Here is a 22,525-nt window from a genome sequence, read left to right on the forward strand (position 1 = left end):
CTGATCCCTGGGTTGGGAAGATCCCCTGGAGAAGAGAAAGGCTACCAACTCCAGTATTCTGGCTTGAAGAATTCCATGGAGTCCATGGGGTCGCAAAGAGTCGGACACAACTGAGCAACTTTCACTTTCACTTCGCTTTCACCTTGGGTTAATTCAGTGTGGGATTTTAAACACTTTCATATAATCTGGGAAAGTACCATGGTATCCTTCGATGGGAAATAAAAGGCTCTTCTATGAGTACAGGAGTTCCAACTTTGACTTTCATTTCAACTGAAAGCAAATACTTCCTCATCTTTTCAATCATTATTTATATGGTACTGGTTACATCGACAGGAACTTTATACTGTCGAGTTTGATCCAAAAGACAATCCCTAAGGAGATGACAAATTCTTCATTTATTTCCATTTGGCAGGCTTCTAATTTCTATTACTTTTCCTTACATATTTAACTCTCTCCTGATCATACTGCTGTAAACCAATTTATGTTTTCAACCAAGTACCTCACTCTGAGACAAACAGTTTCACAAATCCATGAAAGTGGATTATACCTCCTCACTTAGCAATAAGAAACACCCAGCTCAAAAACTCCAGAATTTGATAACCACTCCCACACTCATCCTGTCTCTGGCAATCAGAAGAGAGAGGGGCTGGTTCCAAGTGGGGGCTCTGGAACCAAACGGTGTGGGTTTGCAGAGGGCTTCAGTTGCAGGACTTTGGGCAACCTGCTTAACACCTGAGATTCCATTTTCTCATCTGTAAAATGGGACGGATCTCTGAGCTTGTTTTAAGAGTTCAGTTCAGTTGCTCAGTCATGTCCAACTCTTTGCGACCCCATAGACTGCAGCAGGCTAGGCTTCCCTGACATTCACCACCTCCCGGAGCTTGCTCAAACTCATATTCGAGTCGGTGATGCCATCCAACCATGTCATCCTCTGTTGTCCCCTTCTCCTTCTGCCCTCAATCTTTCTCAGCAACAGGGTCTTTTCCAATGAGTCAGTTCTTCACATCAAGTGGCCAAAGTATTGGAGCTTCACTTCAGCATCAGTCCTTCCAACTCAGGACTGATTTCTTTAAGACCACATAATCACTTAGAACAGTATATAGCTAGTGTGATTTCATTGGTTTTGACTAAATTCCCTTTGAGCCTGATGAGATTTTAAATGTTTTGAACCTGACAAATCAGAATAATTTCTAGGACCTTTCATGGTATATCTTCTTTGATTCACTCCTTTAGTCAGCTATCCCCACAGGTATAGAGAGTACTCCATTTTTAATTTCACTTAACAAGACATGGACTAACATGAACCACTTGACAAGCATTATTCAAAGCACCTGGCAAACATTCAAACATTTTTATACCCTTAACAACCCAATGAAGCAAATGCTATTATTTATTTTCATTGTTATGAGGGGGCAATGGTTTCATAGAGAGCATAAGTAACTTGACCAAGGTCACAAGAAAAGTAAGCTGGAATATAAGGAAATGAACCCAGACACTCTGGCTCGCGAGCACTGCTCCTGTCCCATCACAGCCTCTCAGGTGCATCATCAAGGCAGAGGACCCTACCCCAGTGGGCACCAGCACTGCTGTAAACTGAGAGACCACTGGCTAACATGTATGAAGCACAGAGACATAAAGGAGTCTGTTGGATATTTCCTATGGTCAAACATTTTGAAACCTACATTTAAGAGAAGATACTTCTGTAACTCTAGAAATGCCACCATAAATCAGTTCCTCTTTTGAGGTTTCCTACTCTTTGGCATTTTGAAATTTGACCAAAAAGTGATTTCCAGTTTTCATATTATGAAATTAACTTATACAGCATTTCCCTTGTTTAAACTGAAACTATCCCAAACCTACATCTAAATAATGCAGCCATCAGGAAATTTATACTTAATTACATAGGTCTAATCCCTCTATTTAAATTTTTGTAAGTTTGTTTTTATTCTCTACTGAAGCAAACAAAAGGATATATGTTTTAATTATGTTCCATAACATTAATAAAACTCAAAATCTGTATTTCCAAGAAACAATTTATCTAATTCAAACATCAATTTTTCTTTTCTTTTTAAATTTATTTATTTTAATTGGAGGCTAATTACTTTACAATATTGTAGTGGTGTTTGCCATACATCGACATGAATCAGCCATGGGTGTCCACATGTGTTCCCCATCCTTAACACCCCCTCCCCCCTCCCTCCCCATCCCATCCCTCAGGGTCATCCCAGAGCACCAGCCCTGAGCACCCTATCTCATGTATCGAACCTGGACTAGCGATCTATTTCACATATGATAATATACATGTTTCAATGCTATTCTCTCAAATCATCCCACCCTTGCCTTCTTCTCCAACAGAGTCCAAAAGTTTGTTCTTTATATCTGTGTCTCTTCTGCTGTCTCACATATAGGGTCATCGTTACCATCTTTCTAAATTCCATATATATGCATTAGTATACTGTATTGATGTTTTCCTTTCTGACTTACTTCACTCTGTATAATAGGCTCCAGTTTCATCCATCTCATTAGAACTGATTCAAATGCATTCTTTTAAATAGCTGAGTAATATTCCATCGTGTATATATACCACAGCTTTCTTATCAATTCCTCTGCCAAAACACCAATTTTTCAAACTGTGCCACCACAATGGTAGTTTCAACCCAAATTATTAGGCATCCTATTCTCTCAGAAAAATGTCCAGTGGGATACTGAATTCTCAGAATTCACCGAAAATGCTCGATCAAGCCAACACAACAGTCTAGTCCAATCCTGTGGTAAAACTCACAGCAAGAAATATGAAATGAAACTTGCCATGGAGAACTCCACATTACCTCATAAGATCTCCTGATTTCCTCATTCACTTTATCTGGTGAGGAAACATTTCTTCATAGACAACAACTTTCTCCTTACAAAAGCAGCAATTACATCCTTTCAGAAATTTTACAGAACTCGGCTCAAGGTTGATGAAATTCCTGAAATCTTTAGCACTTTGCAAAGCCACAAATACAGGAAGAGAGTTCCAAAAATGGCTTTCCCGTAAGTAAAAGAGTGTATTTCCATTTAAATCTGCAGTGAGTAGCAAACATTTTTTTCATACCTCACCCGTAGTGAGCACTATTCTAGGCGCTCATCTCAGTCTCTAAGCGCTGAAGCATGCAGTGTAATTAAACCCAGGGGAAAATACAGATGGGGAAAATGAGGCACAAAGCTACTAAATCATTTGTCTATTATCTACTACCCAGTAACACGTGATTCTGAAATTCTAACCCCCAAAATCTGGGTCTAATAGGCCTTACCTCTTAGAAAACATATCACTTCATCTCTCAAAGGTTGAAAGACCAAACCAAAGATTAAGATAAATGTCTACAGAAATCATTAGGTCACCCCAACACACACAAATTTCTGAAAAAACCAGTCTACAAGGGTGCAGATGATCATGCTGTCTGGTTTTAGAGTCAACACTTACTCTCCTATAATTTAAGGCTATTTTCTTTACATTTCTCCCTCCTGTTATTATAAGGCATTAAAAATTTCATTGAACATGTAGAGAAGGTAAACTGCAGGAACGTTATTATATAAGAAAAATATAAAAATGACTGCAACTGAACTGATTTATTCAAACCATAGTACCTTAACAGTACATAAGTTTAAAATAAAGAGGTTCCTTATTAGAGAACCCCTCAGAGGATTACACATGAAGAGGTTCTAATGGATCTCAACTGCGCACGTGAAAATGAGGAAGGAAACTTGGTATAAGAAAGCAGAACAGCATTTGCTCCATGTCTTTCATGGGCTCAACTAATGACTGCCTCGATCGATCGCAAGACAGTGAGCTGAGTTTCCTTCCAAATAAAGGTGAATTTCAATTGTTATTATGAATGGCTTGCTTATAAACGATAGAATATTTTCAAGAGGGCAAAATGCTTTTTAAAGTTTAACATTCTATAAACCATAGATTATAAGCACAGGAAATGACACAATGTTCCCCAACATTGTGAATACTTTTACCTCTTAGCCAGTTTTATTTTACTGCCATGTTAGTTAAAAGTAGAACCTGTGAATGGGGTAGAATCTGTTATCTGGATTTCATAAGGGTGTGAAAGGAATGGGACTGTTAATTAAGTACCTAAACTGTACTATGGGCTTTAAAAATGCTAGCCAGAAACAACATGTGCTTTCTCAACTGATTTATTAAATGTGATGAATAAATTTAAGGTGTAAACACGGTGCAAAGCTAAAGTCTATTTTTAACAAGGAGCATTTTGAAATCATGAAATGCTTCTTGTTTTACTTTGTGTATATGTTTTTTAACAGCTGACGCTGGAAACCATGAATGTGACAGTGATGAAGGGCTTCAACGGGTCTGAGCGGTGTCCCAGAGACCTGAAGACAGCACAGTTGGTGTTCCCGGCCATCTACACTATTGTTTTCTTCGTGGGCATCCTGCTGAACAGTTTGGCCCTGTGGGTGTTCATTCATATTCCCAGCTCCTCCACCTTCATTGTATACCTCAAAAACACTTTGGTGGCTGACTTGATAATGACGCTCATGCTTCCATTTAAAATCCTCTCCGACGCCCGTCTCGGACCCTGGCAGCTCAGAGCCTTTGTGTGTCGTTTCTCTGCCGTTATCTTTTATGAGTCCATGTACGTGGGCATTACCCTGCTGGGGCTCATAGCCTTTGACAGGTTCCTCAAGATCATCAGACCTTTCGGAAAATTCTTCGTACAGAAACCTGCTTTTGCAAAAGGGGTCTCAACCCTCATCTGGCTCTTTTTGTTCCTCCTCTCGCTGCCAAACATGATCTTGAGCAACAAGGAAGCAACACCATCTTCTGTGAAAAAGTGCGCCTCCTTAAAGGGTCCTCTGGGGCTGAAATGGCATGAAGCAGTGAATTACATTTCCCAGTTCATCTTCTGGACTGTTTTTGTCCTAATGCTTCTCTTCTATACGGTTATTGCAAAAAAGGTGTATGATTCTTACAGGAAGTCCAAGAGTAAGGACAGCAAGAACAACAAAAGGCTAGAAGGTAAAGTGTTTGTTGTCGTGGCTGTCTTCTTTGTGTGTTTTGCTCCATTTCACTTCTCCAGAATCCCATATACTCACAGTCAAACCAACAGTAAGACTGATTGTCGACTGCAAAATCAACTGTTTCTAGCTAAAGAAACAACTCTCTTTTTGGCAGCAACTAACATTTGCATGGACCCCTTAATATATATACTCTTATGTAAAAGGTTCAGAGAGAGGCTACCGTGCATGAAAGGGAGGCAGATCGCAGCATTCACTCAGGAAAATCATACGAGTCAGTCGGACAATATAACCCTAGGCTGATAACTTTATCATAGTTAACTATTTATTGATGAGACGTCAAATGACAATTTACTTAGAAATCAAACCAAGGCAATGAAAAAAAATGGATTAGAACAAAAGTTTTGTTACTTTTTACTATCCTGGTTCATAGAAAGGATCATGTCAACTTTAATTCCACTGCAATCTATTCATAAGCAGAATAAAGCCTTAGTAAGGGAAAGCATAATAGGAAGCAAATGGTGGCCACTAGAGGTCACCTTTTCAAGAGCATTCACTTCCACTTGGGGAAATGTATGTTTCTAAAAACACATATTTTTTTAAATATAAAAAAATATATTCCTTCACTCTAAAATGCCTCTTCACATTCTTTTGCACATGTAATTCAAACAACACTACTGCTTTTGTATCCCACTTGCCAATTTAAAAAACCAACAACAACAACAAAAAAAAAAACAACTTGCAAGTCCTTTGGTGAAAGCTGAAGCTAGAGGTTGAAATGGATGCTAGATGGAAAGCCTCTGGGGAGTAGGTCAGAAAGCCCTTTGACTCCAGATGAAGGTATTTCTCCTTACAATTACAAATGGCCTCTTCCCCAGTATGCCACTACACTACAGAATGCACGAGCAGCAGTATTAAGTCATATAAAATACCGTAATACATCCTAAGTGTGTACCATGCGAGAGTAAGAATACTGTATTCTTATTCTTTGGCATCTTCCCTCTGCCCAGCAGATACTCTAACAGTGGTTCAATATTCCACCTATTCAGCAAAGCCTTCCAGCACCTCCGCACTCTTTATCTCTGGTTCAATCTCTGGTTGAAAACAACTACTTCTCCCACATCTGGGTAGAAACTCAATGCAGGCTTCCTATAGTTAGCAGTATTCTAATGCATCCTCTAATGATGGTCAGGATTCTTTAAGAAAGGCAACATATTTTAAAGACAGAAATATGTCATGTTTTCTTGGTATCGCCCATGATACTTTCAACAGATAATAAATTACTAATATTTTAAATAGAATATGTTATTATGCCATTTCTTGGTATGTATATAGATAGAAATGCTGACCCAGAATCAATAATATCCATACTGGGAAATTTTTAGAGGATGACAACCTACTTGTACTTATATATCTCTGCATTTTCCCGAATCCCTTTGTGGTTAAAAAAAAAAAAAAAACCTTAAAGTATGTTCATCTGCAGTTGTGGGTGCTGATTTGTGCCTTCTAGATAAAATGTGCAAAGGAGTACTCATGCTCTGCAGATATGCCAGTAGCTCCAACACAACCATCAGAATGTGAAGCCCATGTCTTCTTCCATGGCCCCAAAGACCCTGGAACTTGCTCAACCCTTCTAGTCTCTTCTCCTAACTGTTATTCCATCCCTGGAACTCTCTTATATAAGTTTATGAGTATCAGAAAATGCCATGCTCCTATTTTACCCCTGTGTCAATGAACTTATAAATTTCCCTCTGACTCACCAAGAAAACATTTACCCATCCATGGAACTCTTAAGTTGCCATTACTCAGTCCATGAAATCTCATCTGGCTAACTTCCCAACATCCAAACCCGATCACTCCCTCATCTGTATGTTGTCATACCTCAAATATTGTAATGATCACACTGCTTTGTAATTACTGATTCACAGATGTGTCTACTCTTTTATTAACCTATGTGCACTTATGAGAGCAGAGAGTGTGGGCCATTGTGCAATCAATAAATATTTGATAAAATATAACAAACCAAACTACCTTTATTTTTATATACCAGAAAAGCAAAAGGGAAGCCAATTCTCACTGACGTTTTACTTTTCAAAACATAACATAAATTTCTTAAAAGCTCAAGCTCTTTTTAGTTGGTCTCCTATGCATGTACACATAAGCCTGGGAAGTGGGGGCGTTCTTGGGTTTATCAGTGAATGACCAGGAAGGAAGGAGGATTACTGAACAGTACACGTATAGCTTGGGGGCCAATGTCTATCATCATTTCCATTTTAGAGCCACTGACAAAATACTTAAGCTATGTACTGTTGGTTTTGGTTAAATAAAATTTGTAACTGTAGCATATCACAATCAGCAAAACTCTTAGAAAGTACTTTGAGTGCCTGATTTTCATTTGCAAGAAGAATTAAGTCATAATGACTATTAGAGATGCCACTAAACCCATGTTACGTTCACTGAGTACATTATGTGATCATGAGCAGACTCTAATAATGTATTATAAGTAACTGCATCTAAGCCACCCATCAAACTAGGCTTGGTGATATAACCCATGTATATTTTACATCTAAATAGTTTCAATATACACTGAATGGATATAGACAAGAAATATATTTTAGAACTATCTTTCAAGATAAAATTTCAGTAGTATATCTGTCCTCCAGAGATATTTATTTTATATTCCATTATAGTAATATTACAGTCAAAAGCAGACTACCTGAGGTATAGAACGAAATAATCTACCAAGAACTTAGAGAAGAATCATCATAAAATCACATCCACAAAATGAAAAGCAACTACCTGAGAAGAACTTCCCAAACTAGCAATCACAAACACTAAAATCTAGAAGACTCACAGAATGGGGCACTATAGCCATAGTCATTAATGACACAGAAGACAGGTGGGGAAAAATAGTAGCTTTGGTAAACCCCACAAGCTCATAGCACAATGAAGGGCTTTTGTAAAAATCTAAAATGTAAATATTTATATTGAATAAGGCCTTCCAAATACCCCTGATGCAGGGGAAGTAGGACAGTGTATTGTCCCGATACAGAATTATTCTTCGGAAACCAAGAGAAAGCACTGTAAAGGGGGAAGGAAGAGACAGAGAAGCAGCGTGAATTCCCAGCTCACAGTAGTTAGCTGGCTGATAAAGTGGTCGTGACATCAGAACATAAAATAATTGTGCAATTCAGTCATGTTCATCTCATCACTTCATACGTTCCAGATTCATTTAAATGCAGCTTGTTCCATAACTTTGTAAGGTCTTCTTTCTGAAATTCTCTCACCATCTTCCTGGGTATGTATTCCTCCAGTAAGTTAACAGATCAAAGTGCACATACACATCGATGTCACCAGAACAAAACCTCCAAGCAGAGGAACCCATACCCAGTTGTGTGAACCACTTAGGAAGCACATGTTGAAAAGCAGCCCTGGTGTGCAATTTACACATCATTTGAAGTGCCTAAAACCAAAACACAACACTTTAAACTTGACATGGAAACCAAATATAGGTAATATGAATATAGTACATGTGTGAAACCAGTAGTCAAACTTTAACAGAACCAGCTCTAAGAGTAGATCACTAGGCCTGCCCCCAGAGTTTCTGATTCACTAGGTCTGGGCTGAAAACTGAGAAGAAGTTTCCAGGAGAGGAGATAAGGATGCTATCAATTTGGGCCACATGTTAAGAACCATAAAGCACAGTACTCTTGGACATGAATGTCCAACGGTGGGATCTGTCAACAGGAGACAAACACAACTGTTATTAAGGGAGCAGGACACATATAAGGTGACAGGCAGTGACATGAACTATGGTTACCTGGAAAGTTCGTGTCCCACCTGGGGGCGAGCATCTACTTATTCAATGCCAACTGTTGGCACAGGAGGGAATTTGGACCCGGAGTTGCTAACTGGTAGCCATAGCGATAGTAAAATCAGCACCAGCAACAACAAAAACAAAACACATTATTTACTGTGCACCAGGGAAGTGTGTCAAGATCGTTAAGTATACTGTTCCCAGTAATAATCCCAGGAAGCCTGTCAAGTACTGTGTATGCATGCTCTGCACACACAACTCTGCAACCCCATGGCCTGTAGCCCACCAGGCTCCTCCGTCCATGGGACTTCTCAGGCAAGAATACTGCAGTGGGTTGCCATTTCCTACTCCAGGGTATCTTCCTGACCGAGAGATCAAACCTGCATCTCCTGCACTGCAGGTGGATTCTTTACCACTGAGCCACCTGGGAACACCTAGTTAGACCTTCCTAGACTTGGTCTAGGAAAACCTAGACCAAGTGCTATAGTTATTGCCAATTCAGATATAAAGAAGCTGAGAACCAGAGAAGTTAAGCAACTTGCATGGGGTCAAAGAGCTCGTAACAACGATAAGACTAATTCAGACTCTGGTTTCTGACCTTAACCATCTATCCTTAACAACTGTCTACCACAGATTTTCTAATGTTCTCAAGAGAAACCTTAAATCCAGTCTCTTCTGCCATATTACTTGTTATTTTCCCTGGTGGCTCAGATGGTAAAGCATCAGCCTGCAATGTGGGAGACCCGGGTTCAGTCCCTGGGTCGGGAAGATCCCCTGGAGAAGGAAATGGCAACCCACTCCAGTACTCTTGCCTGGAAAATTCCATGGACTGAGGAGCCTGGTAGGCTACAGTCCATGGGGTTGCAAAGAGTCAGACAAGGACTGAGTGACTTCAATTCACTCCACCTCCATAGCCACTCCCCCACTCCCTGGCCCCAGAAAAACATACATCATGTGTGGGCCACAGCAGCCCACATACTACCAGCTAATTATCCTTGACCTCGAAGCTAACAGGCACCTCCAAGGACCTTACACTCTTTTACTGTGTGTGCGGCATATCGCTAAGTATGACCTTGCAAGGATTATTAAATTTCTATTTCTGACTCTATCCCAGGAGATGGACACTACAGGGCTCCCTGAAGGGGAGGAAACAAAAAGAAAACTGAGGCACAAAGTGAACAGATGCCTTGTGCTGGTGCCCATGATCCCAGCACCAGCAGAGACAGAGCTGGAACAGACACCCAGCAGGTGGCCTCCAGACCACACCTAACAGACACAACAAGCCCAATTCCTCCAGGGGTGACCTCAAGCCCCCACTGTGACACTGATAAGAAGGGGGCTCCCAAAGAAAGAGGTCTCAACACAAAAGAGTTTCAACAACCTCAGGGATATGCACAGTTCCACCACGAGTCCTCAGAGACCTGTGGGCACCCCTCTGGCCCTTAAGAGGAGTCACATCACAAAGCATAGGATAGCTGATTCATTGAGCCCATCAACCCTTCATCGTGTGCTTCATGCAGGGCCCCTGGGCTCTCTGGAGTCTGCACACAGACCACCATGAATAAAAATATGGTTTGTGGAATGTGGTCACTCACTCAGTCGTGCGCAACTCTTTGCAACCTTTTGGACAGTAGCCTGCCATGTTTCTTTGTCCACAAGACTTTTTCAAGCAAGAATACTGGAGTGGATTGCCATTTCCTTCTCCAGGGGATCTTCCCCACCCAGGGACTGAAGCCGCGTTTTCTGTGTTTTTGGCATTGCAGCAGGTTCTTTACCTGTTGAGCCATCAGCTCCCAGAATAAGAGACAGAATTAGCTCACCAAAGCAGCTCAGAGAAAAAGGCAGCTAATGCCGGATGGACAAAGTGAGGAAAGGCTAGGAGGAGGTGGAAGTGTGAGCTGGGCCCTGATGAAGAACCAGAGCCTTTGAAAGGAGACCCTGCAGCACTCAGAGCAGTTTGGAGGAAAGTTCAGGGGCTTGGGCACTGAGCTGTGGTCCAGTGAGAGGGGCCACGGGGTCGGGGGCAGGGGGACTGTTCAGGCTGCTGAAGCATGTGTTGGGGTGGGGGATGAGCCCGAGAAGTGAGCGTGGGGCCCCATGGCACAGCACTTCGGGGTTGTTGGGGTGTTTGGAGTTCTCTTTGAGCCACTGTAGGTGGCTGAAGTGAAGACTATGTTCTCTATGCTGTGCTTTAGGAAAATCAATTTGTTAGCAAGATGAAGATTCTGGATTAATAGAGCCACTGAGGCTAGGAGATCAATTAAAGAAGTCTTTCATCTATACACTGTTAAGAGCCAAGTGGAAAGAAATCTGATATGGACCTTAGAGACATTTTCAGAGAGAGAGAGGTTTTGAGTCCAACACCACAGGACAGAAGGGGTTTCTATATAAAACATATGTGATAACTATGCAAAATGTATTCTCAATGGGGTCCATAATCCCCCTTGCACCCCCTCCCAATCAAGAAGCATTGCTTTGAGGAACATTAGCTTGCGTGACGTGCTGTACCATGAAGTTATGTTGAATATGAAGCACCAGTGAGGGAGCTGAGTCAAGGAGACTACCTAGTGGAGGCAAAATATGGATCCAGGGCTCTCAAGACAGAGTCAGATCAGAAGCTGTGGGAATAATCTTTCCCAAGAAAGGGAGAAAAGAAGGAATGAGCTATGCACCTCAGAGGCCACGCTACCCAAGTCTCATGGACAAAACAGACAGAAAAGGAGGAATGGTGCCCGGGACTGGATCGATGAACAACAAGGAGCAACAAGACGTTCCCTGGGAACCAAGGAACAAGAGAGATTCAAGGAGGAAGTGATAGTCCACAGAATCACACACTCTGGGGAGGTCAAATGTGACGAATGGACAACTGTGAGGTCAGTGGTCACTTGAAGAGGAGGTGGGTGGAGCCCCAGTTTCTAATGGGAAGGGAGGGATGACAAGCTACACTTGCCATGAAGGACCAGTCAGTTGACAAGCATTGCAAGGAGGAAATAAGAACAGCTGTTAGATTAGCTCAGCTTTTTCCAAGCAATCCTAAGAACAGCTGGAGTAGCTTCTTCGCATGTTTCTCATGCAATGCACAGGAAAGATGATCCACCTGAAACAGGCAACACAGCAGGCGCACAGATCACACAATGGGTAGAACCATATGACCAAGAAAACCAGCTGTGGCCAGAAAACGGGTGTGCCGACGTGGCAAACCCACGTTCCCTGGGTTTCTGATGCCCAGCCCGCACCCATTCTAGTACAGTACAGGGAGAAAGGAATTGGGGATCACCATTAAGTGACAGGCATGAAAACAGAGAATATGAGGAGGAGTAATCAAAGAGAAAGGAAAAATGAATGAAAAGGGAACTGAATTTGAGACTCATAGTAAGTAACTCATGCTCAGTCACTCAGTCACATCTGACTCTTTTTGATCCTATGGACAGCAGCCCACCAGGTTTCTCTGTCCATGAGACTCTCCAGGCACAAATACTGGAGTGGGTTGCCATTTCCTACTCCAGGGGATCTTTCCAACCCAGGGATCGAACTTGCATCTCCTGCATTGGCAGGCAGATTCTTTACCACTGAGCTACCTGGTAAGCCCCATGGTAGGTAAACCAATGATTTTAAAAACTCAGAACTTCACTCAGCATGTGAACATTCACCTCTTCTGCAATACAACTTACTTGACAAATGTAACTTTCTAAAGCATCAGTTCAGTTCAGTTGCTCAGTCCTGTCTGACTCCTTGTGACTCCATGGACCACAGCAAGCCAGGCCTCCCTGACCATCACCAACTCCCAGAGTTTACTCAGACTTGTGTTTATTAAGTCCGTGATGTCATCCAACCATCTCATCCTCTGTCGTCCCCTTTTCCTCCTACTCAATCTTTACCAGCATCAGGGTCTCTTCAAATGAGTCAGCTCTTGGCATCAGGTGGCCAAAGTATTGGAGTTTCAGCTTTAGCATCATTCCTTCCAAAGAACATCCAGGACTGATCTCCTTGCAGTCCAAGGGACTCTCAAGAGTCTTCTCCAACATCACACTTCAAAAGCATCAATTCTTCGGCACTCAGCTTTCTTCACAGTCCAACTCTCACATTCATACATGACCACTGGAAAAACCATAGCCTTGACTAGATGGACCTTTGTTGGCAAAGTAATGTCTCTGCTTTTGAATATGCTATCTAGGTTGGTCATAACTTTCCTTCCAAGGAGTAAGCGTCTTTTAATTTCATGTCTGCAAGCACCATCTGCAGTGACTTTGGAGTCCCCAAAAATAAAGTCTGACACTGTTTCCACTGTTTCCCCATCTACTTCCCATGAAGTGATGGGACCAGATGCCATGATCTTCGTTTTCTGAATGTTGAGCTTTAAGCCAACTTTTTCACTCTCCTCTTTCACTTTCATCAAGAGGCTCTTAATTCTTCTTCACGTTCTGCCATAAGGGTGGTGTCATCTGCATATCTGAGGTTATTGATATTTCTCCCAGAAATCTTGATTCCAGCTTGTGCTTCTTCCAGCCCAGCATTTCTCGTGATGTACTCTGCATAGAAGTTAAATAAGCAGGGTGACAATATATAGTCTTGACATACTCCTTTTCCTATTTGGAACCAGTCTGTTGTTCCATGTTCAGTTTAACTGTTGCTCCCTGACCTGCATACAGGTTTCTCAAGAGGCAGGTCAGGTGGACTGGTATTCCCATCTCTTTCAGAATTTTCCCAGTTTATTGTAATCCACACAGTCCAAGGTTTTGGCATAGTCAATAAAGCAGAAATAGATGTTTTTCTGGAACTCTCTTGCTTTTTCCATGATCCAACGGATGTTGGCAATTTGATCTCTGGTCCCTCTGCCTTTTCTAAAATCAGCTTGAACACCTGGAAGTTCACGGTTCATATATTGCTGAAGCCTGGCTTGGAGAATTTTGAGCATTACTTTACTACCGTGTGAGATGAGTACAATTGTGTGGTAGTTTGAGCGTTCTTTGGCATTGCCTTTCTTAGGGATTGGAATAAAAACTGACCTTTTCCAGTCCTGTGGCCACTGCTGAATTTTCCAAATTTGCTGGCATATTGAGTGCAGCACTTTCACAGCATCGTCTTTCAGGATTTGAAATAGTTCAACTGGAATCCCATCACCTCCACTAGCTTTGTTCGTAGTGATGCTTCCTAAGGCCCTCTTGACTTCACATTCCAGAATGTCTGGCTCTAGGTCAGTGATCACACCATCGTGATTATCTGGGTCGTGAAGATCTTTTTTGTACAGTTCTTCTGTGTATTCTTACCACCTCTTCTTAACAGGCAAATTTGGCCCTGGAGTTCAGAATGAAGCAGGGCAAAAGCTAATAGAGTTTTGCCAAGAAAACACATTGATCACAGCAAACACCCTCGTCTAATAACACAAGAGAAGACTATACACATGGACATCCCCAGGTGGCCAACACCGAAATCAGATTGATTATATTCTTTGCAGCCAAAGATGGAGAAGCTCTATACAATCAGCAAAAACAAGACCAGGAGCTGACTGTGGCTCAGATCATGAACTCCTTATTACCAAATTCAGACTTAAATTGAACAAAGTGGGGAAAACCATTAGACCATTCAGGTATGACCTAAATCAAATCCCTTATGATTATACAGTGGAAGTGACAAATAGATTCAAGGGCCTATATCTGATAGACAGAGTGCCTGATGAACTATGGACGGAGGCTCATGACATTGTACAGGAGACAGGGATCAAGACCATCCCCAAGAAAAAGAAACACAAAAAAGCATGTCTGTCTGGGGAGGCCTTACAAATAGCTGTGAAAAGAAAGGAAGTGAAAAGCAAAGGAGAAAAGGAATACCCATTTGAATGCAGAGTTCCAAAGAATAGCAAGGAGAGATAAGAAAGCCTTCCTCAGCGATCAATGCAGAAAAATAGAGGAAAACAACAGAATGGGAAAGACTGGAAATCTCTTCAAGAAAATTAGAGATACCAAGGGAACATTTCAGGCAAAGATGGACTCAATAAAGGATAGAAATTCTAAGGCACAGCAATAGAATATTCAACTCTGTTTTTTAAATTCAGCTTAAACATTATATGCCTGTATGTGATCATACTTAGTGGTATTCATCTTAAAGAGTTTTAACTAATACATACCTGAATAGTTTCATAGTTATAAAAAATCGTAGCTTCGTGCATTAAATTTTTATCATATCCATATCATATTTCTCTATGCTTTTCATGCTTTTTATTCTATTTAGTTCTATCACTGACATTTCCCGTAGCGAAGGATGCCTGAACTCATGAGCGAAGCATTAACCTGAATGCCATAACCCTGCAGAGACCACTCCTCTTCTTAACCCACATAGCCTGGCCTCAACTTTTATACCTTCCCACAATATCCCAATCTGGAATAAGCTAGCCCTGATTTCCTCCTTTTCAGAAGAGAAAGCTATCAAGAAAGAATATAAAAAGTATTTCAAGTATCACCATGACATCACTAAAGGAAAACCAAGAGCTTTCTAAGGGTAACCAAAACATTATTAACGACTTTGACTTTCTAGTTGGAATTTATAATCATTCCAACTTTACATTCAGAGAAATTACTGCTATTTATATTCATTTATATACTCTCCCTCTGCCCTCTGATCAAAAACAAAAGCAAGACGAAACAAACAAAAAATGATACTGCTTACTAAGCACCAACCAAGTTTCAAACACTGTGGGAATTATCCTATAGATTATCCCATTTAGACTTTACACCCTTACAAGGCAGCCATCTTTCAGAAGAAGAAACTGAAGCTCAGATGTAATAATGACTTGCCCAAAGTAAGAAAGCTCCTAAGTGGACAGGCTGAAGTTCACAAAGCAATCTATAGGACCCCCAGTTATGGGGCTGTATCTATCAGTACTGACAGCATCCCTCACAACCAAGACTTCCAAAATGAGGAGCTGAATCAAACAGCAGAACACAGGAGAGAGTATCAATATGAGGGCAGGAGTCAGATGCAGGCGTATCTCCAGATTTGTCTCCACAGCATCCCTTCCCTTTAACTGACCATTACAGATAAAGTTCTCATACCAGAAAAAGGTAAGCAGCTTTATATAAAGCAGACCTAATAGATACTAATCATTTCAAAGGACAGATTAAACACAGTAATTCAAACATAGGGACCTAAAGATACCAATCTCAGTGAGGACAACATTAAAGGGTTTGTAATAATTATACTCAGCACAAATCTCAGCTTCTGACTAGATGGTAAGCCACAATTACAGTGATTTTTGTACACAGAGATGGGACAGGAAGATCTGGTGATTTTACTACGACCCTTGTTGTATGTTCTGACTACATTCGAAAGACATAGGCATTCCAGACATATCATATGAACTATGTTTCAGTTAGACCCCTGCTCATCTTTGTTTTCTAATAATGGGATCGAGTACTGGGGGAAGGATTTGGAGGCCCTTTATGTGTGTGTTTTCCTTTAAGAAGAAATGGATACATCAAAGATTATAGAGACAGAGAAAGTAAGATAACAAGTTCTGTGCCTACCAACACTGGAGACAGGAACATTGTGCCCGGGTCCAGGCCAATGCAGAGAAATCAAATAAAGGGAGCAGAGAGGAAGCAGACATATGCAAGGGAGAAATGACTAGAAGACCAAGGTAAGCCTTAGCAATCCATTTGCAAATGGCTCAGGTTCAATCTCTGGGTCAGGAAGATCCCTGGAGAAGGGAATAGCTACCCATTCCAGTATTCTTGCCTGGATTTTCCATGGACAGAGGAGCCTGTCGGGCTACAGTCAATGGGGTCACAAACAGTCAGACACTGAGTGACTTTCACTTCACTCATCCTAAAAAGTGAGGAAGCAGACTTTATCCCAGGATTTAGGAAGATGTATCAACATCACCACATATTTTCATTCCTCTAAAGGTATTAGAAACAGTCTCTCCTTGAGGCCTTCTGTCTCTTTAAGAACATATTTTGAAAGATCACACAGATTCTTTTCTAAAGTTCACTGACAGAATCCTAGTTTTGCAGAACAATGAAGCCAAGAATATTTGAATCAATTGTCCAATATTCCAAAGCAAAAGTGATTTTGGAGTCATGAACCAGGTCTCTGTCCAAACAAGAGTATAGATATTCATATTTTATTTCAAGTTTTTAAACACCAATGTAGATTTCGGATTAATATGTCCAAAAGGCCTCAGAAACATTTAAAAGTATTTCCATTTAAGTGTCCCATGGGCTGGACCTAGCAAATACAGAGCAAACCAATTTTTAAAAGCCAAGGAAATTAAGGAAAAAACAAAGAAACCAGAGAGATTGTTCTAAAGAATAAAAGAATAAACCAGTTAAAAAAAAAAAAAAAGAATGCAATGTGAAACTCATTAGTTTCACATCAAAAAATTATAAAGAATGTTACTGGGAATCAGCAAAATTCAGACTTAACATTAGAATTTATTATTGTTTCAGCAGTAATCGCTTGATTGATAATAGTGCTGTGATTAGTAGGAAAATACCCTGATTCTTAGGAAATACATGCTGAAGCAGTTAGGGCTGGGACACCAGTCATAATGACTTCAACTTCAAATAGGTCTCCCTCAAAAATGTGTGTTGAAGGGGTGGGAAAGGGGAGGATGTGAAAACTACCAATATGAAAATATAAAATTTCCCTGAACTATACTTTCAACTTATCTGTAAGCTTAACATATTTAAAAGTAATATTATTATAGAAAAAAATGAAACAAAATTTAAAAAAGAAAAACCACTGCAGTGGTAGAGAAACTCAAGCACATCCTAGGATATCCGGCGTCCTGTATTCAAAATAAATCTGAGGTTTCCAATAGCTGAACAAAATTATTAAAAGAGCTTCTCTGCATTTAATAGGATCTTCCAATGAAGCAGCAAGATAATTATGGTTATAAAGTCTCCTGTGGCTCTTATGAAATCTGAGACTTGCTATAAAAATCAATAGAAAAAAATTATGCCGGTTAACCTTTCAGAGATTTGAATAATAATAAAGTTATGGGCTATTTCTTAGCTGCTCTTTTCATCAAAGCATTACACTTTTTTTTTTCTGACTAAACCTGTACTACTTCCCTTTTTGAATGTTAAGTAAGACCAGCTTTAACAAGTCCCAACTTGAGATACGCATAATGGGCTTTAAGACGAATGCATAAAGGCTACCTCATGTTAACTTATTCACTACTAAACCTACTTTGCGTCACCAGTGAAAGAAGTTTTTTAATACACAATCCCACTGTATAGTCACTAAGCCATGCCTGAATCTTTGCGAGCCCCTGGACTGTAGCCCACCAGACCCCCGTCCATGGGATTCTCCAGGCAAGAATACTGGAGTGGAGAGCTGGAGACGGTGTCACTGCAGTAGGTGGCCCTCTTTTTCTCCTCCTGAGGGTGGGCCAGGCATGGCCTAATCTTTTCCAGGCCTTAGCCACATACTGGGGCTTCCCTGGTGGCTCAGTGGTAAAGAATCCACCTGCCAATGCAGGAGGTGCAGGTTTGATCCCTGGGTTGGGAAGATCTCCTGGAGAAGTAAATAGCAACTTAATACAGAATTCTGGTCTGGGAAATCCCGTGCACAGAGGAGTGTGGTGGCCTATGGTCACAAGACTTCAGTTCAGTTCAGTCGCTCAGTCACGTCCAACTCTTTGCAACCCCATGAACCGCAGCACGCCAGGCCTCCCTGTCCATCACCAACTCCTGGAGTCCACCCAAACCCATGTCCATCGAGTCGATGATGCCATCCAACCATCTCATCCTCTGTCGTCCCCTTCTCCTCCTGTCCCGAATCCCTCCCAGCATCAGGGTCTTTTCCAATGAGTCAGCTCTTTGCATCAGGTGGCCAAAGTATTGGAGCTTCACCTTCACCATCAGTCCTTCCAATGAATATTCACAACTGATCTCCTTTAGGATGGACGGGTTGGATCTCCTTGCTATCCAAGGGATTCTCAAGAGTCTTCTCCAACACCACACTTCAAAAGCATCAATTCTTCGGCACTCAGCTTTCTTCACAGTCCAATTCTCACATCCATACATGACTACTGGAAAAACCACAGCCTTAACTAGATGGACCTTTGTTGGCAAAGTAATGTCTCTGCTTTTGAATATGCTGTCTAGGTTGATCATAACTTTCCTTCCAAGGAGGAAGCGTCTTTTAATTTCATGGCTGCAATCACCATCTGCAGTGATTCTGGAGCCCAAAAAAATAAAGTCTGACACTCTTTCCACTGTTTCCCCATCAATTTGCCATGAAGTGATGGGACCAGATGCCATGATCTTAGTTTTCTGAATGTTGAGTTTTAAGCCAACTTTTTCACTCTCTTCTTTTACTTTCATCAAGAGGCTTTTTAGGTCTTCTTTACTCTCTGCCATAAGGGTGGTGTCATCTGCATATCTGAGGTTACTGATATTTCTCCTGGCAATCTTGATTCCAGCTTGTGCTTCTTCCAGCCCAGCGTTTCTCATTATGTACTCTGCATAGAAGTTAAATAAGCAGGGTGACAATATACAGCTTTGACGTACTCCTTTTCCTATTTGGAACCAGTCTGTTGTTCCATGTCCAGTTCTAACTGTTGCTCCCTGACCTGCATACAGGTTTCTCAAGAGGCAGGTCAGGTGGTCAAGAGTAAGACATGACTTGGTGACTAAACCACCACCAAAAAAAAAAACCTCATTTATAGCGCATGAAACTCTATCAATAATCTGTGATAAACCATCATGGAAGAGAATTTGAAAAAAGAATGTATGTATGTGTATAACTGAGTCACTTAGCTGTTCAGCAGAGATTGGCACAATATTATATATCAACTATACTCCAATAAAAAAAAAAATTGAGGCAGATAATAGAACTGCCTTTATTCCCTCAACAAAAGCTTGTGAAATATTTGTCCATACACACTCCCTCACATGAATTTCTATCCACCACTGGAACTGAAGGAATATAATCCTCAGACTTTGCAGAGGTCTTTGCCCAACATACTTTTAAGGAGACTACATGGGGTATGCTCCTTTGAATGGATGCTTTTAAGACTGGCAGTTGGTTATTCTGGCAGTGAGATTTCCCATTTTGAGTAGTACATCAGTTACTATTTAGGGATCATAGTGACAAACCGCAAGTTCAACTCAAGAAAAACAAAGTCTCTCCAACTCAGGCCTGCATGGCATAACTTTTCCCCTCAAGATGCAGGGAAATGGCTTCAGTGATAAAGGGAAATCCCTGGAGAAGTACCAAAGGACAATCAGCAGAGTCCAACCTGAATGAAGTATGATTGGTAAGTCTGACAAGTTCTTGTAAGACTGAACCACTATTAAGTTGGCTAATTTTTGTTCAGAGGCTTTCCCTAGGGCTAGCTACTCATCCACAACATACTTAGTCCACCCTGAACAGAATGGAATGGAAAACCATTAAATTTTAGTTGTCTGTTTTTGTTTGTTTAGAAAAAAGCAATAGAAGAAACAACTACTCAACTCTTGGTATTTACATTGAATACATTTGTTTTTCTGTACCAACACATGGAAAAAAAAAAAAGTACATATACGTTACCTCCTTAATGCATAAGTAAATTACTAACTAAATACCTATTACCGATTTACTAACTTCAAAAAATGTTCCACCTTCATTATTTTCATTTATCTTTCTCTTCATCCATGAAAATAACAAGTTTTGATTATATTTGATAGTTTTTTTATCTTTTTACTTCTTTGAATGTTGCATTCAAGAAAACACTGGAGTCTTTGAGAAATTTTTTGGAAGTTCTAAAATTAATTACAAATAGGAAAAAGTGATTTGATTATATAACTTTATCATTGTGGGAAGATCTTTTAAAAGAGTAAAAGTTGTCTTGTGGAATTCAACAGATTAGGGAAACTGGACACCTAAGTAATTTTATTTAAAATGTTCTGAAGGTTTATATTTATGTATAGGTGAAAACAAGTATATATATTTTCACAGATTCTCAAAAGCAACACCACAGGTTTCCCAAGTTATCAATCACCAATATCAACATATTTAATTCTGTTCTTTAATGTGCAGAATATTATCCTGAAAGATCTTTTATTAAAGATATTCTTATCCACTTTAACTCAAAATTTAATTAGCAGGAAGGTTAGTAAATGCATATTTTCCAACTAGCTATAGGAAGTTTGTCCTCCTACCACCACCACCACCACCACCAGAGGGATTTAGAAAATCCCTCTAAACACTGGGTCTGACTTAGCAAGGCCCAACCTGAGACTGGACACCCTGCTCCTTAAACCGTCCTCTGGCATTCTGGGTTCCAGCCCTCTGTGTTCCCTTCAGATGAATCACTGTCTCATTCCTGCAGGTTCAGGAAGCGCTTTCCCGTCTACACATCTCACCTCCTCTCAGATGTGAGTCATTTCTCTTAGCAAGACAGCCAGTTGCTCCAGTTGTTCCCGAGCAGGAGGGTTGGAAAGGGCACCCCAAAGGACAGTCTTTAGGCAGGTAGGGGAGACCTACCTTCTCTGGCAGGGGAGGGGGAAAATGACTATTTTTTTATGCTTTAACAAAAAAGCTACTTCCCTGCCAACTTTAGTTTCAAAGCTTATTCTTAATTGGCACTGAGAAACCTGTTTCGACTTGAAGACGCCTGTATTAGGTGAATGGACAGCCAGGCACAGCAATGAAAGGTAAATGAAATTTTTTTTTTAATTTATTTTCTTAAAAGCCATGGTTGGTAGGACATAGCACTAAGACTGTAATGATACCTCTGCTTAGATCTGAGATCTGAAGAGAAAGTAAGAGTTAGAAACCTAAGTGAATTAGATCCACAAGTCTTGTTTGGGAGGGAACAATTTCTGAAATGCGGGCCATTGTGCTTCACAGAATTTCACTATTCCCAGCTCAGGCAGGCAGGTTAAGCAAACCGTGTGTTATGCCTTCAAACGTGGAAACGATGTTAAGGAAATCACTTCTATTAAGTGAATTTTTAAATCACATTTGCTTTATTGGTTGAGTAAACCCCAAAGTCCATTATAATTGTTTCCCTAGACGCCATACTGAAATTTGTTTCATAATCTTTCATTCACTTTTAAAAGGAGATCAAAAGAAAAAAAAAAAAAAAAGATGGGTTTTCTCTCCCAACTGCCTCATTTTGATAAAAGAATCTCAATCTTTTCATTGTAACACAAAGAACACGGCAATCCTTGCCCTGATTCCTTAAGAGATCATGCTAAAACATGTTTGGAAAGGCACTGAGAAAGCCGCCTAACTAGTGACGAATGGCTTAGGAACAGCTTGGGTCTGGTTCATGTTCAAAGTCATGGGGAGACTTTTATTTCATTCAGGGAATCAAGAAGGAAATTTGAACTCTTCTAAATTATAATAAGGATTTTTAAAGATAGGTGAGCATAAGGTAGGGTGATTTTTTTGATTTACTAGGTTAAGATTTATCTGCTACGGTATGTTGTATCATATTCTCAAAGTGGGTATGGTTTCACATTAGGCATATTAACATTTTTAACACAGATTTTCTTTCATAATTCTGATTAGAGACTCCAATTTACTAGAAAAATGAACAACAAAAACTTTGGTTCTATATTAACAAACAGAGCTAGAAACTTTTGATTTTATACTATCATCTTTTTGTACTGTATTATTATTTCTGCCAGTTCAAGGTTGAAACTAGGAATCAAGGGGATGTATTCTCTGAGTCCTTCAGCAAAATCCTGT

At 40.5% G+C, this 22,525-nt stretch overlaps 3 protein-coding genes across 13 annotated transcripts in view; 2 read left to right on the top strand and 1 right to left on the bottom strand.

The window, feature by feature from the left end:
• MED12L (mediator complex subunit 12L) overlaps positions 1-22,525 on the bottom strand; it is a 362,689-nt gene that overhangs the window by 96,977 nt on the left and 243,187 nt on the right. The gene's annotated exons all lie outside the window — the stretch shown is intronic.
• Positions 4,310-7,052, top strand: P2RY13 (purinergic receptor P2Y13; the record flags this gene model as incomplete). The annotated part of the gene is given in 1 exon segment (NM_001098152.1): positions 4,310-7,052. A coding segment is annotated over 1 exon segment (1,002 nt). The 3' UTR covers positions 5,329-7,052.
• The window catches only part of GPR87 (G protein-coupled receptor 87), a 41,281-nt gene continuing 23,694 nt past the window's right edge, over positions 4,939-22,525 (top strand). The window contains exon 1 of one of the 2 annotated variants that reach the window (XM_059887235.1): positions 4,939-5,026. The gene's annotated coding sequence lies outside the window, so the exon portion shown is untranslated. Of the gene's footprint in view, positions 5,027-20,535; positions 21,484-22,525 lie in introns of those variants that run through there. The other variant, XM_059887232.1, reaches the window with a different exon arrangement.

This window comes from Bos taurus, chromosome 1 (assembly GCF_002263795.3).
Source record: "Bos taurus isolate L1 Dominette 01449 registration number 42190680 breed Hereford chromosome 1, ARS-UCD2.0, whole genome shotgun sequence".
NCBI classification, from domain to species: Eukaryota; Metazoa; Chordata; class Mammalia; order Artiodactyla; family Bovidae; genus Bos; species Bos taurus.